This window comes from Aptenodytes forsteri, unplaced genomic scaffold, assembly GCF_000699145.1.
Source record: "Aptenodytes forsteri isolate BGI_AS27 unplaced genomic scaffold, ASM69914v1 Scaffold208, whole genome shotgun sequence".
NCBI classification, from domain to species: domain Eukaryota; kingdom Metazoa; phylum Chordata; class Aves; order Sphenisciformes; family Spheniscidae; genus Aptenodytes; species Aptenodytes forsteri.
The window spans coordinates 2,421,847-2,439,961 of record NW_008794963.1 but is presented as its reverse complement, the minus strand read 5'-3'; the positions used below and the strand labels follow the sequence as shown (position 1 = coordinate 2,439,961).

At 39.9% G+C, this 18,115-nt stretch overlaps 1 protein-coding gene across 1 annotated transcript in view; it reads right to left on the bottom strand.

Annotated features, from left to right (window-relative positions):
• Positions 1-77: 77 nt before the first annotated feature.
• Positions 78-18,115, bottom strand: part of INTS8 (integrator complex subunit 8) — a 27,646-nt gene continuing 9,608 nt past the window's right edge. The window contains exons 8-27 of the mRNA XM_009275472.1: positions 17,273-17,428; positions 16,684-16,784; positions 15,087-15,228; positions 13,828-13,898; positions 13,516-13,691; positions 12,488-12,621; positions 11,745-11,855; positions 10,848-11,049; positions 10,180-10,301; positions 8,935-9,119; positions 7,417-7,450; positions 6,654-6,710; positions 6,509-6,570; positions 5,296-5,414; positions 3,350-3,453; positions 1,655-1,705; positions 864-937; positions 717-781; positions 566-609; positions 78-289 (exon numbers count right to left, since the gene is read on the bottom strand). Coding sequence (XP_009273747.1) covers positions 173-289; positions 566-609; positions 717-781; positions 864-937; positions 1,655-1,705; positions 3,350-3,453; positions 5,296-5,414; positions 6,509-6,570; positions 6,654-6,710; positions 7,417-7,450; positions 8,935-9,119; positions 10,180-10,301; positions 10,848-11,049; positions 11,745-11,855; positions 12,488-12,621; positions 13,516-13,691; positions 13,828-13,898; positions 15,087-15,228; positions 16,684-16,784; positions 17,273-17,428 — 2,127 coding nt within the window. The 3' untranslated portion in view covers positions 78-172. The remainder of the gene's footprint in view (positions 290-565; positions 610-716; positions 782-863; positions 938-1,654; positions 1,706-3,349; positions 3,454-5,295; positions 5,415-6,508; positions 6,571-6,653; positions 6,711-7,416; positions 7,451-8,934; positions 9,120-10,179; positions 10,302-10,847; positions 11,050-11,744; positions 11,856-12,487; positions 12,622-13,515; positions 13,692-13,827; positions 13,899-15,086; positions 15,229-16,683; positions 16,785-17,272; positions 17,429-18,115) is intronic.

The window sequence follows — 18,115 nt, the reverse complement described above, 5'->3', positions numbered from 1 at the left end:
TCTGTACAGTTTGTAAAAATAAGGGGTTTATTATAAGATTTCATCTATTTCTAAAAAGAAAGATACTAGACTGTAAATGTTGTATAAAAATTTAAATGAATTTAAAATAATAAAGTCTTGAAAGATTTTTTTTCCACTTCCACACATTTTATAATAGTCTTCCAGCATTAGCCTAGAAGTAAAGTTTTGCCATTGCTTGAAGAAACTTCTTTTTTCTTCTCTGTGCAGCAAGCTGTAGGACTTCCTCAGGATTACTGGCATTCAGCTCTGTCTGGCCAATGGCTTTTATCTGGAAACAAAAGAGGAGGAGACATCACTAGCAACAGTCATGCTAGTAAAGCTGTTTCATTACAAGGCATTTTCAGCACTAGTCCAACAGGTGATTTATTTCTGTAACATGCTGTGCCAGCCCACCCCTAAACGCTCCAAGTACAACTTCACATCAGCATCCAGATGCTATTAAGAATTACACAACAAAATTAAAACTGGAAGTGGCAATTCTTTTTGGGGAGGGAAAGGCACCCCAAAGAAATCCCATACCCCCAAGCCCCCTGTGTTCACTTACTGCTATCTGCCGCTTGTCTGTCTCGCCTCTTTTGTGGTGGAGATCTGGGAGTGAGTCAAGGAAAGTCACTTGGGTAGGAAACAGGCTTTTTCCAGCCACAAACACCCAGTATGAGCTTTCTCTAGCAGTATTCATTCTAGTGAAAGGATACATGTCAAATACTCCAGAATTGTGACATCCCAGATGTATTCGTAATAAGAATCCATGGCATCATGACTGAAAGACAATACAAGGTTAGATTACCCAACACATTCACATATCATGTATATGTATTTATAAACTTCATTGTAACACTTACCTGTTTTGTTCCTGCAGTGCCTTAAATGCAGTTTTATAGTCTACTTCTCTGAGGAACTGGCATAAAATAGCTACCTGTAAGGAAAGACTCACAGGTGACTTTCACAGCCTTAATTCCCCACAAACTAGTCTTCCACAAAATACCTCAGTAATCCCACCCCATTCCTAGACCTAACCAAGTGCCAGTTTCCACAGCAAGCAAGTTCTGAGCACCTGAACTTCAAGAACATACACAACTCATTCTGAAATATCAACAACAGTAGTAGCTAAAAAGGAAGAAAAAGGGGTTTTACTCAAGTCTGAAGGGACTGACCCAGCTTCTGGGTTTCTAAACGCATTTAATAGCTCTGGAATCAGAGCCTAATGTCAGCCTTGTTACTTCCTGGAGAAGGAACAATCCCACTGAACAACAACATCCACAGGCAGTCACCATGAACAACAAGGCCAGGTTCCCAATACCACCCCACGGATACCATACTCATTCTCAACTCTACAAAAAAAACCCCCACAAACAAAACACACACACCTCTATCCTAAGAGAAAAATGGGACAGAAAAAACACAGACTTTCTGCTTTTTACAACATTTCTAAGTATGTGTTTATTTACTTGTTAATTTGGGTCATTTTAGTGTCCTAGAAGCAACAGTAACAACAACAAAATCTATTTTATTGCAGACTGCATTTACAAGGAAAGTTGGATTCAGTTTTGCTTTTTAGAAAGTTCTCCCCCTCTTTTAACATCAAAATACTTATAAACCAATGTTTTACCAAATGCCGTGTTTCAACTCTTACCTGGGTGTGACAGTTGAGTAAAGAACAACACTTGATCATTCTTTTTATCACCTACAGAACAGTTAAAAAACAAAACACAAGTTTTGAAATGCTAGTATTGGAACACAAACCAAGTTTTTTTTTTTTAAATACAAGGGACCAGCTAAATAACTATGTACATTCTTCTACCCACCCCCCAACAATTCCTGGGGTTTGGTACATCCACCGATCAACTGAGCTTTCATCACTTCGGAGACTTCACAGGAGCATGATGTGTGCTACAGAACAAAGCACTGCGTTCCCGCTAAGAGAGCCGGGCCGTGGTCTGTTAAAGCGCTTCACCTTTATCCCCTGCCGCTCACAGAGAAGGCCTGACCTGGGTGGGAACAGCACAGTGAGTGGGCTCACGGACAAAAGCTCTCACGCCAAGGCAAAACATGTGCTGGCGAGCAGCAGTGCTGCTGTGTGACAGCACGGTGGTCCCAGCCAGGACGCCTGCACCGCTGTAGCCTGGCACGAGGCACAGCTTAGATTGGGCTGTGAACATTCGGGATCTCAGACAGTGTCCGAAGCTCTCACTTGCCGTATGAACAGGAACATGAAAGGAGCAGTGATCGGACCGGGTATAAAAATAACCTCCTTCCCTGGGTCTGGACAGTCACGACAAGCCTATCACCTACCAAAATGCAGTCTACAAGTAACACAGTGGTGTCCTAATGAAGACGACAAATGCCTGGATAAAGGTTAAAGCAGCTGGCAGATTTCACCGGAACATGCTGTGGCTGGGACTGAAGATTCCCCCCAACACACACGGTTATTAAGGGGTTCTCACTCATGGCCCACTTGCAAGTGACAAGCCACTTGTTACACCAACTTGCAGAGTACACAGGTACACACTATGTACAGTGCCATACCTCCGGCACGCTCTGACAGTGGTAAGTTACAATCCTACCCATCTCTGGACAACCTTGCACAGCGCTGCAATGCAGCTCTGCTCACTGTCTGGAAAAAGATACCAGTGTGGGCATCTGAAAAGGAGCCAACATTGTCTGGATCTCACTGCTAACATGATCCATACTCCCACCCCTCACCTGTGTTAGCTAGAGCAGACAATATTTTAGAAGTGTTTAGATGATACGCTTATGTTCATCTGCGCCATGGGTGGAAGCAAGCAGGCTCCATCCATGCAATACCAGCACCAGAAGCGCAGTGGAGCTGGATGTTTCCACTGGCTGGAGGCTCAGGCCCAGTGCTGCAGCACAGCCAGTGAGGAAGAGGAAGTGCTGCTGCGCTCTCCTGAGCTGGTCTGCCTGCCCGGCACTGCACAACACGGTGCAGCCCCACAGGGACGAGCTGGGGGATCGCCACACCACACGGTGATGTGCGTGCTCTTGGCTTTTCCATTTGCTCACTGCTGCACCGGAGCCCAGTACCAGTGCTTCCCCAGCTGGCAACTCTGCACGTTCAGTCTCTACAAACTAACAGAAAAGCCGCCTGTGCTCCAGCAAAGGAGAAGCTTCACATTTTCTATGGCCTTCAAGCAACAAGCAAAGAAAAATGGATCTATGAGGATTCATATCCCTAAATGCATCAGTATAAAATCTTACAGACTACAGGAACGTGAACGTGTCTAGCAGTTTTGTCTCTACAGAGAATTAGGATGCTGACTGAATCCAAAGAGGTATTTTTGTATATCTAAATGCCATTTTAACTCACCTGGTCTGTGTACACATCTGGTGGTACCATCTTATTAAAGAAGTCTGAGCATACAGCTCCTGCCTGTAGATAATAGTGAAGGGCTGCTGAATACTGATTCGTTGCTGCAGTGGAAAAAAGCAAAATAAGGCCTTAAAAGCAAACAATTATTTCTAAGACTCTGATCAATTGTGTATACAATTACTCAGACATGTATCTCACAGCTGAATTCTACTGGGAAAGTGACTTGCATATCATTGTTTAAAAAGCACAGACACACAGGAGGTGGTAAAACAGCGACAGACAGAAAACTACACAATTGGGAAAACTAGCAACACAGGCAAAGTTCTGCCTTCTGAGAACTACTTTTTACTTTTCAGGTATTTGATCACCCTTAGAGTGGAAAAGAAGTTTGCCTTCACTGAACTTAGCACGCAGGCCGTAGTGAAGAAGTTTAGTTAGTACAAGTTAGAGGGGGCCAGCTGCCACCACCACACCCATCTCATGGTTCAGCACTAGTTTTACTCTCAGTAAGTTCTTACTGAACTGACGTGAAGGCAGCCTTCAGGGGCTCTGTGGTGAGAGCAGTCTGCTTGTCCACGCAGCTTCTGAAATACAGACCTGACACATGCCAGGAGTGCTCCAACCATTGCTCTTTCAGGTAGCAGCTTCTGAGGCTTCCTACACAAACATCCTCCTTCTGGGATGTTGTTCCACCTTGTACGAGCAGTAAATACTGCCAGTTTATAACCTTGAATCACTATCCAATATTTAAGGTGACAGCCCTCAACACAAGACTAAGACCCCTCCCCTCACCCCAAGGGTTATAAAGCATCTTCTAGACAAATTTGTCTCCTTTGGAAGCAACAGGCTAGGGTTTCTGCACTACATCTTACCGCACACCACAGACATCCTTCCAGTCCAAAAAGAGAGATTTGGAAACATGCACCTTGCCTCCTGCAACAGCCCAAAGCACCAGCAAGTAGATGGCAGAGGCACAGCACACGTCTTGTTTTATTGTCAGAAAAGAACAATCTGGCTTAAATGCTAAATTTCACCAGACTGCTCTCCACAGATAATTTCAGTGGAAGAAATGCCCAACTACCTTTGAGGACAGCTATGGCCATGTCCTTCTCTAGCACATACACCAGGTAGTACTGTACTTGTCTGGCTATCTTCTGAAAGTTCATTCTTCATCACCTACCTCTCTCCACTCTACTCACACTGTAAAGTAAGCCCCAGGAACTGACTCTAGATTGGGGAATAATTTAACAAAGCATAGTATCACATAGGCTGGGCAAGATTTTCCCAGGCAACCGCTGCCCTGCTGCAGGCTGGGTGCCATGTCATGGTGTCCAGAACCTGAAACACTACGTCCCAATTCTGTTGGCTGCTCCCAGCTGAGGAGCAAGGGTAAGTACTGGAAAAGTGGCAGGTGAGGACAGAACGACAGGAAAGAGCTTCCCATCACAACCAATACCAGGATCAGGAGTTCATGCTTCCTCATTTACAAATCCTAGATACTTCCCTATATAAAATACAGATCCTCTCTACCCTGCTCGTCTTCTGCTCCAGTGAAGCTGATCTCCACATTTAAGAGCAAGCACTGCTCACACAGCTTTCCATTCAGTTAATAAAAGACTCAAATGTTAGGGGGTTGCGTAATTATACCACTCAAGGACCAACTGCACCCACTAAAAACGTGAAGTTAACAAAGACACTCACAGTAAAGTTTCCCTTACCCTAAAAGCACGTTTGCATGACCCATCAAAAGCTCAGTCTCCCTGTGAGCTTAGACAACCTCCCAGACAAATTCACCTACACTATTGCACCTGAAGATTTTAAACTCATATATCACTTAAGCTTCTTTTCGTAAGAGGAAACACAAGGAGGGTTATGTCAGGCAAATCTCAGAGAAGCAAGGGACCCCTACACACATGCTAACAATAGACATTGGTTTCACTTACCAAAATAAATATCTGCCTGAATAATCAACCAGAAGTGGTTGTTCGCGTTGATAGTCAATGCATAGCTGACTAGCTCTTTTACTGTAACAGCCACAGCTTCAAAGTCCACTGACTGAAGACTAAAGGAAAAAAAGGAAGAAAAATAATTCCTAAATTATTGTTTTGGTTTTTTAAACAGTAATCTGATTTTACACCTAGTCTAGCCCAAAGCACCTTGCATTAAATGTCAAGCAAAAATAACTCCAGGAAAGACTTAGTGTTGACTCAGACTACCGTTGAATTGTTTCAATACAGTAAATCTGAGAACAAATACACCCTTCACAGAGTCGGACAAAAAGTCCGAAGTTTATCTGTGGCTGGCACCATAAAAGGGTTCTGTGCAAGAATATAAGTTCTCAGTTTCAAGAAGTTTAAAGACAACACCCGAAACCACTACAAATTTATCACAGTATCTGCATAAGTGGCCACAGACAGCAGTCTCTAGAACCTTGTGGAACTAGCTTGGAGAGGAAGGCTGGGAATGGTTTGGCACATTGCTTGGGCAGCCTTTCCCAAAGTTTGTGTGGAATCTCCGTTTCTAAAACTTGTTTTTTCTCACCGTACTGCTAAATTCTGGTAACCTTGAAAACGACTGTCTTCTGATTAGCCTTATAACATACACTGAAGTCTACATCAGTAACAATGAGACTATTCAATCAGACCAATTAAAGACAGGTTAGCCACACTAAGCATTACACACTCTCCCTCACAAAAGTCACCTCTCCCAGGGCATACCTGGAATCTAAAAACAGTGAGGTTCTAGCCCCACAGAGCCTCTAAACTTCGTTGGAGAAATACAGTCCAATCCAGCCAGAACCAGTCAATACATACCATATGCCACTTAGTATTTTGGCAATTATTCAAACACACGTCAAAAATATTAGATATTTTGTATTAAAATATTATATAGTTCACATAGCTGCACATAGCTCAGTAAAATACACAGCTAAAACCTCCCTAGTTTCTTGTATCCACATCTCCATCAGGACCATCAACTTAGGAGCAAAAACCTCCATGCAATCAGACCAATCTGCCTGCAAACAGAATGGGGGTCAGTGATGCCCTTACATGGCAGAAATCACACTGACACACAGTAACTAATACACAGTAACTGGAACCCAACCAACTATGTAAACGTGTATTTTGAAAATTGTATTTTTAATTATCATCTTACTTGGGGATGGATGAGGGCCAGATGGAAATGTGCTCTGCTGCAATATCATTCACAATATCTTCCTAAGAGAAGAAAGATAGTAAGAGACATTACAAAGAGAAATGTTTCAAGAAAACCAAGTAAGATATTTATGATATATACTAACCCGAACATTATGAAGCTTGACAAAGAGGGACAATATTGTGGTTAAAACCAATGGTTCCTGTAAGGAAAAAAAAAAAATAGCATTCCCATGAACTAACAAAACTCAGCTTTAAAGCTTAGGGAAGAAAGTGGTGTAAGAAGTTCTGACACCATTATAATTTCCTATTGAAACAGGGCAATATTTTGTTAAGAATCCTGCAACATAGGAATACTGCAAGAAAGTTTCTGTAGGAAGTCTTTAATTACTTCAGGTTTTCCTGAATAACTGCTTGGATTAAAACCTTACTTAGGTTTTAGACATCTTTATCTTGTTTCTGTGGCTACTGCCTAGCCTTAAACTTAAGCTAGGTATACGACAACTTTCTATGCATTTACAAACCCACAAGGTATAAAACAATTTCCCTTCTTACTTCTGCTGCTTAGTAACGATGCAAGTAGCAGCTTCCTTCTCCCTCCAAAAGGAATGCTTTGCTTCGTGATAGCTGGAATAAAATGAACTTCATGATAGCTGGAATAAAATATACTCCTAATGTTAACAGATCTCCACTGTCAGAATTCAGGATTTTTTTTTAATTTTTTTTTTTTTTTTAACAAGGTATTCCACACTGCTGTATGGCAGGTATAGCAAATTCAGAAGTTCTTCAGCCATATAAAACACCTGTACAGCTATCAGATTTTCCGAATTTAACTGGAAAGTCCAGAAAAATAATACACCAAAAGAAAGTTCTCGTTGCAAACACATTCTCAAGACCACTATAACTTACCCGAAGCTTTTTGATGAAGGACAGCAATTCACTCCTAAATTAGGGATGCAAATATCCATGTAAGTAATCGTCCACAGCAAAGAATATATGCAAACTTAATACACTGGAAATGAGAGTCAGTAAAGCAAATTCTTCACCCACCAAAATACTCCTTCACCTCTAAGTTTACAAATGCAGGGTATATAAGTGAAAGTGCTCGAGCAGGTCATTCATTTTCAATACAGTCACTGGCAAGTTTTACTTTTACATTTAAAACAGGTTAAATAAGAGATATTTGTTATTCCATCAAGCTATAAAAGGCATGAAAAATCACTTTGTAGTAAGTCAACCATTGACTCTAAAGGGGAAAGCAATTGAACTGTACTGTAATTCTCCAAGCTAGGATTGCAACAATGACCTACAGGCTTATAGAAGAGGGTACGCTGTGATCATTTATAAAGTACATTGATTTCCTTGTCATGCCACATCAGAAATTGTCACTAGAAGACAATCAAGACAAGCACAGCCTGCTTGGAAAAGGTTTCACTGCTGTTTTTCCGTAACAACAACAGGGTCACTGCCCTTTACTGTTTGAATCAGAGGGGTCAGAAAAGGTTCAGTATCCTAGAGTACACCTGTACTGCTTCCTTTTCCTCGCCAGAGTATACAACTGAAACCTACAGCAAGCACATACCCTCTTCCACCCATCCCACAGCAGCATAAGCAAAAGCAGCTGGCCTTTAGGCACATATTAACCTGCTTAGCTCAAGAAAGGCAAAGAAACAGTCCATAGTTTGACAGGGGCACCTTTTCCACGTTTTTAACATGGAAGACTGTTCAATATAATCATACATTCCAGAATTTACCGTAATAGGCAACTTATAATAAGGCTTGGACTTAAGAACAGGCTGAAAACACTTACTGAGTGGACAAATCAGAGTCCTGAATCAATCAAACAGTTAAAGCTAAGGCTGGCAGAGGTTAGGTAACCGACAGTGAAATTACTCTAGTCAACAATATTTTCTTCCTTTCCCTCTCCCAAGGGGCTCAGCTGAACTAGAATTTCATTTCAAGAGTGACTAACATCTAGCTTTAGATTCAGAAAACCTAAAGCTAAGTGTAGACACCTAGGCTGTGAGCTAGGTATTTAATACAGTTATAAAAGCAGTTAACTGATACAGTCAATGGAGCAATTCTATTCGATGTAAAGCAGACACCTCCAGTCGGTCAGCTAAACTGCCCTCTAGATGCCCTTGACTTCATTGGAAGATGTACACTGATTATAATGGGAGCACAGGCATATATGCTTTGGTGTCTGAATGTTGACCTGAATCCCACACACTCCTTTTCTCTCTCTGAAAAGGAAAGTCAACACATCACTGCTAATACCCAACATCGCCAGTGAACAGATCGTTCACTCGGTAGAGATCTTTAGCTGCTCCCACCACTCTGATAGTGGAATCCAGATAATTTTTGAAGGGAACACGGGGTCAAATATACAATTCAAACAATCTTTAAAAGTAATTTAAGAAAACACACCTGTACATAATGCCCAGTGTAGACTCCCTGTGTTTTATCAAACTCACTCTGCCATCATTCCCCCGTTTGTGCTGGTTGGATACACTGCAGATTTGTACAACAACTTCCCAAAGGTCTTTAGCTGTCCGTCTACTTTCTTTGGGACCTGGAAGTTCTTTGCATGTAGCAGCCAGCAACTGTCCCAGCTACGCAATGCAAGAGAAAAAAAATACAACTACAGCTTCTCTGAATATTGACTACAGCAAAGTAACTACTGGCATTTAAAATGGCTAAGCACGTGATTTTAAGTTACAAACTACAAAGCAATGTGACTAAACTTTGCAGCAGAGGACACTGATGAGGGGAACCTGGAAGACAGGAATTAAACAGAGGATTTTTCCCTTTATTAGTTTCCTTAGGGTATATTTCATTACTACAGGCTCCGGAAAACAAGCTTTACACCCTACTTAAATATTTTGCATAAAAGCTAAAAACCGTAAGATACAGTTTTACAAAGACTGGCTCCCTAGAACTCCCTTAACTTTCATAAAATAATTAATCTGAACTGAAACTGGCACCCTCTGCTATACGGAAAAAGCTGAACCTCAAAATGGAAATTAGGAAATACCACAGGTAAGCAGAGCAGGCCAAAAATGAATCTGTCCTGTAATATGATCTGCATTCAGCTTCATTGCCTGACTTTGAAGTAGAAACATTGCTGTAAAACCATTTTGAAAGTAAAGTTTCAAAAAACGCAGTGCTTGAATGTCTCCAGAAATTCAACACTGGTGTTGGGTTCAAAAATGGAACCATTACAGCACATTTAGAAAAAGTGTCTTAGGAACAGAAAAATCAACCAGACATGAAGCCCGAGATCTGTACACTTCTCATACCTCCTACATGAACTAGGCGGAGTTCCAGCTGAGAGGAGAGTCCTTTATGGGAGTGCTACAGGGTTTCAATCAGCTTATGGATCATAACCACACATGCCTGATGCTTATGGAACCAACCTCAGTTGGCAGCCAACAAGGGCTAAGATGCAGTTTGTTTCATCTGTTCTTGCAGCACAACTTCCATGTCTTTTGTCAATCTTCAAATACACTTACTGCTTAGCCCTACTGCCTTCTATACCAGACTTAATTCATTATAGTCACAAAACCGGACACTCTTGAGACAGAAGGGTACATGATTTTAAAAGTACAAAAGACTTTAACAGGAGAAAGTCAATTATAGACTGACGAGGCTTTGAGACTGAGCACTCATTACCTTCACGTAAGGATTAGTTTGAACCAGAGGTAATGGAACTTGCATGGTCAAATACTCGTTCTCACGCCAGTTTAACAGGAAGGCAACACATTCTTCAGCTATAACTTGTCGAAGAGGTATATCTGGAAGAAAAGGGGTTCTTTGCTTAACTTTTTTTTTTGAGAAAACACAGCATTATACAAAAACAAGCAAAACACATTCCCTCTAGGTACGCATGTTCCGTATCTATCACGGAAAAACACGATACTCAGCCCTACAAGAGACTTCACCTCTGAAAATTAGGAGCAACAACAGCTTCCTCCAACCACAACAGTACTATGTTACCCCCTCCCTCAGTGTGAAACCACGTGGACTACTTTAACAACTAGCAAAACTTTTCAGGTAAAAATGCAGACATGTTTATCCTGTTCGAGTCCTTTAAGTGGCACTAAACAGAAACTGTCAGTATTTAGCAATACGTAGGCATCATGATGTTGCCGTTCTCATTTCCAGCTTCCAAAAACTAACCAAGCTTCTAAAGACTCACTAAAACCAGTGTCAAACTTCACTATTGTTTTTCCAGTTATACACCTAAATGGTAGATCTACAATACAAAGTTGTTCTTTTTTTTCCCTTTCTCTCAAGCTTTGTGCTTTATTGCATCCCAGGGAAGACAGCAATGTACTTACCAGGTACTCTCATTTCCAAATATCCTCGGACTCTGCTTATAAGATCAGAAGGAGGACGTTCTCCAGAAACACCAGCTCCAGCTTCGTGAGTGTAAATGTCCAAAAGTAGCATTTCATTCAGCATGACTTGACGGAGTTTTGGAGAAAACTCTGTCACAAGCTCCAAGCAAGCAGCAAAAAGCTGTTTTGCATGGACAAAATCCTGAAATAGAGAGGATCCTGCAATTAATGCTTCTTAATGGATTAACGAGGGAAAAGACTAAGAGTTAAAGTGCTGTTCAGCTCTATCCTGGTTGAACCAGCCTCGGCATCCATTATCGTTAGCATTGCTCAAGCATCTCACAATTACTATTTACATTTTTGAGTCCTTTGGACTTGCTATTAAGCTTAACAGTTCCAACAGTTCCAGCTTTTTCAAACAAAAAAAGAAGTTTAAGCAAAAACATACCAGAAGTAACTACTGGCACATTAGGTACAGTTTGGTTTTACCTTGTAGTTTAGCAGACTACAGTATTGTCAACTACAAGGCAAATGGAACAGCATTCCAATAAATTCCTTATGTAAAACAGTTAGCCAAAAGAACAGCACTTCATATCAGTAAGTCCAATCACCGCTGGCTTTAGATGCAACATGATTTAGTACATCATAATCAAAACTTGGTATGAATGAAATTATCTCCAGGCCCAACTCATCGGAAAGCCATTATCCTCTCTCTACTGATGGAACTTTGAGAGACAGAAATATTTAACCATTATATGACACAGAACTTGTTACTACATCTCCCTCAGCTCCCAATTTTTCAATTCTTTTTCTCAAAAAGGGCTTTCTGTATTTTCAGTGTTGTTAAAATTCAGCTGTTCAAACTAACTCACCAGTAACTTGAGATGGCTTGCTCACCTTAATTGCACAGCAGTGTAATCCCTTCGCCATAAGGATGTAGACCAAATCCCTAGTCAGATTGTCTTTGATTCCTAAAATAACATTGCCGTAAACATTTGGTACTTCCCACTGGGAGAGAAATACATAGGACATTTGCACAGAAACAGGTTTTAGAATTCACATCACTGCTTAAAACATTAAAAACAAAACTCAAATATTGAAAGTGATTGACATCTAAGTGCCAACTCTAATTTTTACATCTAATCAGAAGTAGTGTATTGCTCATATAGAAGTACAATAAAAATGGCTATCTACCCTACTTTGTTCATACTCTGAATATGCAATAATTGGGAGGGGAAAAAAAAAAAAACAAAAAAGACAAGAAATCCTTACTTAAAAAAAAAATCTCTTCTCTCCTGCTCCCAGCTTTTAATGGTAGGAATTTAAACTAAAATAATATTGCTAACTAGTCAGAATACTGAAAGCGAAAACTACAGAAATTTGTTTTCTCACAAGGAAAGCTAGTGATACAGCCAGTAATTCCTTAAAACAAAGGTTATACATTTTGTTGTAATACTTTTCATAGAGTATGTGAGTTTAGATATGTATCATCATTCTTATTAAACCACCATTATGCAGAGAGGGGAAAATAAAAATAAATCACATTGAGGATCTATGACAAAATGTTTACTGTTCATTGCAGTATGATACCTAACCAGTCCTTGAATTACACTCTCTCATGACCACATCAAATAAATTACCTTATTCGAAATTGTCCAGAATTGGCGTTCTGAAGTCATACCATGCAACTCAATTAAGATCTGGCGAATCCTCCAGGGATCTACTGACAATATGAGCTGATGTTCAAGCTGGCCAATATTGACACTTGCTGAAGCTAGAAGAAAAGCAATCAGGTCTCCAGTGTGTTCCTTCTTAATGTAGAAGTGTAAGCGCACTTCTTTAGTACATAACATTTTAAACATAACACAGTAAGAACAGCAGAAACATCAATGCTTTTGTAGGCCCCGTACATCCTTTCATGCCCTTCCACAAACACCTTGTGCTAACTTCCTAGCTCCCCTGACCTAAAGGGCTGCTTGCAATGCCCCCTTTTCTCACACCAGCAGCTCTGAGTATTCCCTTACCCTTGCTACAGCGAAGCAAGAGGTTCAAGATCTGCACCAAAAAAAAAAGTGTTCCTATACTGCCTTAGTGAAAATATGCATTTTCACAACTGGCTTAAGTCAATGCAAGGCTATATTAGAGCTGAAAAGGTAAGTTCTTTCCAGCTCAAGTCACCATCTGGCACCTCTTATGTTAGCTTTGACTTGTGCAGCTGCACAGCCAGCCAGCTACATCTGGGAAGTGAACTGGACGAAAAGATCTGGGTTTCACTTTGGTAGGTTTAAAACTTCATCCAGATGGCACTCCTGGTCCAGCTCACCACACAGTCACATAAGCATTAGTGCTGGTGTAAGTCCAGAGGCAGGGTGCCCTTTCCGGGAACAGCTGTCACAGCCAGATTTGGTTCAAACCAACTGCCACACCTCTCTTCCACTTGGTCAGCTAGGACACATTCATTTGAGCATACCTATTATACTCAGTTGAGATACAAGCAAAATACAAGCAAATAACAGCCACCTTCAAACAAGCAGGACATTCACCAACTAAAAATGGGAAGTATTCTCTCTAAAAACTTTTTTTGAGAACAGACCTGCACATAGTAACCTCAAGCATGGGAACAGGTGACTGCCTGCATATAAGTTAATGGAAATGCTGTGAAAATTACCTGGGATATCATAAAAAGAAGTCACAGGTTTTGTGCACAGGTTGATTCGAGGAGATCTCTTCCGCATTTGATCAATGAGCAGCTTCCGTTCGTCATCTTTCAGCAGTTTTATGAACAACTCATGAGATGAAATCATGAAGACAAGCTGAAGATCTTCCAAACCCAAACACAAGTTTCTAAACAAATATAAAAGTTACTACATGAGCAGAAAGAAGCTGCTTATTTTTCCAATTATAAGTTCAAAACATTTATTGTGCTGTATTACATTGCTTACAAAGTGTAAATTCATGTTATCTTAATACGGGTACATACTTAAGAAATGCTGCCATTTTTCTCTTCAACGCTTCAGAAGCGTTTTCCAAGTTTATCGATCTTGAACAAACCTGGGAAAGCAAGCAGTAAATAATTAAGCAGCCCCTTAGAACGCCTAAAATATTTAGTTACATACAGTGTTACTGCCCAGTTTTCTGACTCACAATTAGTATCAGGCAGTAACCCTCTCTCTCAAGGGAAGCAACAAAGTTATCTGATAAACACTGTAGCAATCACAGATAGATCAGAGTTTCAACCTGTCTGAAACAGCTTGTTTTGTGTACAACTTATCTTCCCTCAGACACAATTCACATTCCTTTTTCCTATTCCTCTGATATTTAGGTGTGCTGACACTGAGCACCACAGTATCAGTTAGCCTCACAAGACATTAAGTACATAACAAAGCCCCTTCACAAGAGTTTAAAAATGAACCAACATTTTTAAGTGCAAAAACATAAGACTTACTAGGACTTAGTGGGTTTTTTTTAAACTTTGAAACAGTAGTTGAAAGATAACTAGTTAGTTGAATTTAATTGCCAGCTTGCAAGAAATAAACATTTCTCAGAAAAAAAAAGTCCTAATATGAGCAGTTGATGGAACAGCTTTTATTTGCTCTGAGGTACAGAGTCAATTTTTGTCAGTCAATTTTTGCCACGTGCTTGAAAGACAAGCAAAAGACAAGGCTCAAATTAAGCAAAGAAGATACAAAAATAACAGTAAAGCAACAAAAGGAGTAAGTTTAGTTTGAGCAATAATAGTTTCCTAAAAAGCTTCACTGAGGGCAACAGTTTAAATCTCACACATACAGTAACTCAGGATCATTTCATGACATGGTAACTTTTACAACAAAGCTGGTAAAGGAAAGTGGTCCTCTTCAATAAATACTTCTTTTTCTAGTATCTCTCTCTGTCTTGGAGAACTTGTTTCTTTGTTCCTTGAAAACAAACATTCAACAATATCTCTATATAATTTAATAATGTCAGGAATCGCAGCAATTTCAAATCCAAGCTGAAGCAACAGGTCAATATTGGTTCCTCCCCAATAGATGGAAACAGAGCTATGAAGATGCGAGACTGATCACATGAAGTATATTTGTACTAACTGCAAAGAAGTTGAATAAAGTTTGAGAAGTTACCTTACAAAGTATTTTTCTCTGCTTCTGAAATTTGAGCATTACTTGCAACAATAATACAGTTATATGGCGAAAGAGATACCTCACTAAATACCATTTCCTCTTCTAATTTCAGATAATTTCTTACCTCAAGGAGGAAGTCTATTTTCTCTTTGCTGGGTTTCAGGAACAGCTGACAAAATTGAATATCAATTGTTCGCCCCTGCAATACATCACAGACTGTGTTGCACATGCAGACTTTGAAACAAACTTCATCCAGAGCATCATTCCTGCATGAACACAAAACCAAAGATCACAGAACTTCTCTGACAAACACAGAGTTGGTATCACAGCAAAGCTCCAGGTGCCAGATCCTGAGACAGGTTTAGAGCACATGCCTCTGTCCAAGACTGCACTCTGAAAAACTTTACTCAGGATCTACTGAAGTTTACCCAGGACCTCACTTTTTTTTTTTTTTTTTTTTTTAAAGAAAATTCCCTCCCTGCCCACAGCTCTGTTTCACACGCAGACTTCATTATTGCTTCAGCCTGAGCAGCACTGGAACTCCAACTAGGGTTGTGTCAGTATGACTGACACAAAGGTGCACTGCTTCTTGGCAAGCATGCCCTGAGCATGACTGACAGACCAAAAGACTTCAGGAGTATTTATACATCTCAGAATACACAATCACTGGACAAAAATAAAAACAAATAACCAGAACCTATGACTTCCTTCTCTTAACCCTTCTCTGTGTGCCTTAACTAGATTGCAAAGTCATGCTCCTCCATCTGTCTCCTCTCCATCCTTCTCTGTCTAGTGCTCATCACTGAAGGCGCTCTGTATCAGCCATATCAGAGATGAAAACACCCCTACACAGTGCTAAGCTACAGCCTCCAAGATCCTCTTCTAAGAGATGTTTATTTGACTCCTCTCTGGCTGAAGTGAAAGCTGAATTCAGTAACTACTAAGCTCTTACACAAGAGGCTGTCACCATCCATACTTTTTCCTCACACATATGTTTGTAAAACTGAGCCTCTCTCACTTCTTCAACTGAAATACTTGAGGCACCTTCCCTTCAGAGAAGAATTATCATCATGGTTATATGGAGATGCTTTCCATATAACCCTGATTCAAGTGCCTAAGCTCCACAGAAGGTTGAATTTTGGACGTGGCCAATGCACTGCCAGTATTTCTCAGTTGAGAGCCATCCACAAGCTACCCTCGTAATATGCCTAATTCTCTCTGCTTATTATAAATTTTTTCTTTTTATAAGTGTACCATACTAATCCTTCAGCCCTGGGCTAGTTCAGCAGTGCACAAGGCTCCTAATCACAGATAACTACACTGCCAGTGTTCCCAATGAAGCACACATCTCTTACAATAATACTGCTTAGTATGGTTTGCCTGACCAGCTTTGACTTCAAGTTTCAGAAGACCTCTAAAGAGGCATTAACTCAGTTATAAGTTTTATATATATACACACACATGATCAATTATGACTTTTACCACTTTACTGATTTTTTATTTATGTAAATGTCAATACTCATTAAATTTTTCCCATACATGGCCACAGTGAGATACATCACAACATAGCTCCTTAGTTGGAAGATGTAGTTTAGACTATTGCTAACAGAAATAAAGGCTGAAGTTTCCTGAATGTAAGTTGTATACTTCCCACGAAAAACATAGAACTCATGAAAATTGCTTTTCATCATCACTGAACAGATCATTATTTTATGTCTCACCCCTGCTGAGCTTTTTGGAAGAGTTCTCTCAGCACTGATTGCCTGAACTGAACAGGTAGACTGAGGGTTAGATTATCTTCAAGGAATATCTTCACTAAGTCCTGTAACACAAACACAGTTGGAATAGTCAATGGATAATGCAAAAGATACAGATAAAGTAGGTTTTTTTATCTGGTAAAAGCGATCAAACTAACAGAAGCAGCCTGCACCCATACGTAACACTAAAATTCATTAAACAACCATAAAGGGACCAAACAACAAGAAGTTCTCTAACATCAGAGAATCAAAGGAAAAAACCAAACTTGCACATCTCAGCAGCAATGTTCCCTGAAACCCGAAGAATTAGATTCTACCTGAAAATTCCATACATGAACTAGTAGAAATTACTTACGTTGTATGGAATCCAAGATATTTTAATCTAATATTACCAGATTATGTTATATTCCTATATACGTGTGTTCTAAAACAGTATGTTAATGGTTAACTGGAACACTTAAATTTATTAAAATCCCTATCAATTCAGGTGGAATCATCCACATGGAATGATTAAAAAACCTCAAATATATGTGGGTTTATTTAAGCACCCTACCTGATAGTTGCCAGATTTCATACAGCTATGGATTTGACTGTAAGGAGTTGCCTGTTGAGATGCATCATCAGAAGATGAGGTAAGAACTCCGCAAGCTTGACAGTACCCAGCTAACCGTTCTTCATCAATGGTAAAATGAAGTGATGATGAACCATTCTGAAAAGTAAGAGTCAATCAAATCTTAATGGCCAAAATATTATGAAATATAAGCTTAATTCGGAAACACAGACACTCACAATTTACCCAAGTAACAGCAAAAAACAGAAGAATGTGTGTGTACAGGCTTTTTTTTTAATAGCATACTTTTATATGTGCTCTTTACAGCTTAGACCATGTTTTGTCTATTTAAATAAAAAATCTGAGTTTTGCAGTTTTGGGAATATAAATACGAAGCAAAATAAAAAAGGAAGCATACCTTAGTTGTAAATTAAAACAATGTGTTTTTGAAAAGGGCAGAACATAAACGATCTGATTTCCAAGGGAAACTTAGATTAAAAAAAGAACAGGAAGTGCTGGTTACCTTCCTCAAACACACATCACCACAATCAAAATACCACAATGGACACAGAATGTACTGTTCAGTTGAGTTATATTAGCACTGGAGATGTTATTTTTGCATTTCTTGCATCAATACAATTTGTGTAAGAGAATATTCATTACAAAACGTAAAACAAAGCAGCAATATATGGCAGCTGATTAATATAATTTAAAACAAGGTACAATGTGAAAAAACAAAAATTGTTGTCAAAATCCCATATCGTGGTTTAACCTCAGTCGGCAACTGAGCACCACACAGCCACTCACTCACTTACTCCCCTCCCGTCCCCCCCGGTGGGAGGGGGG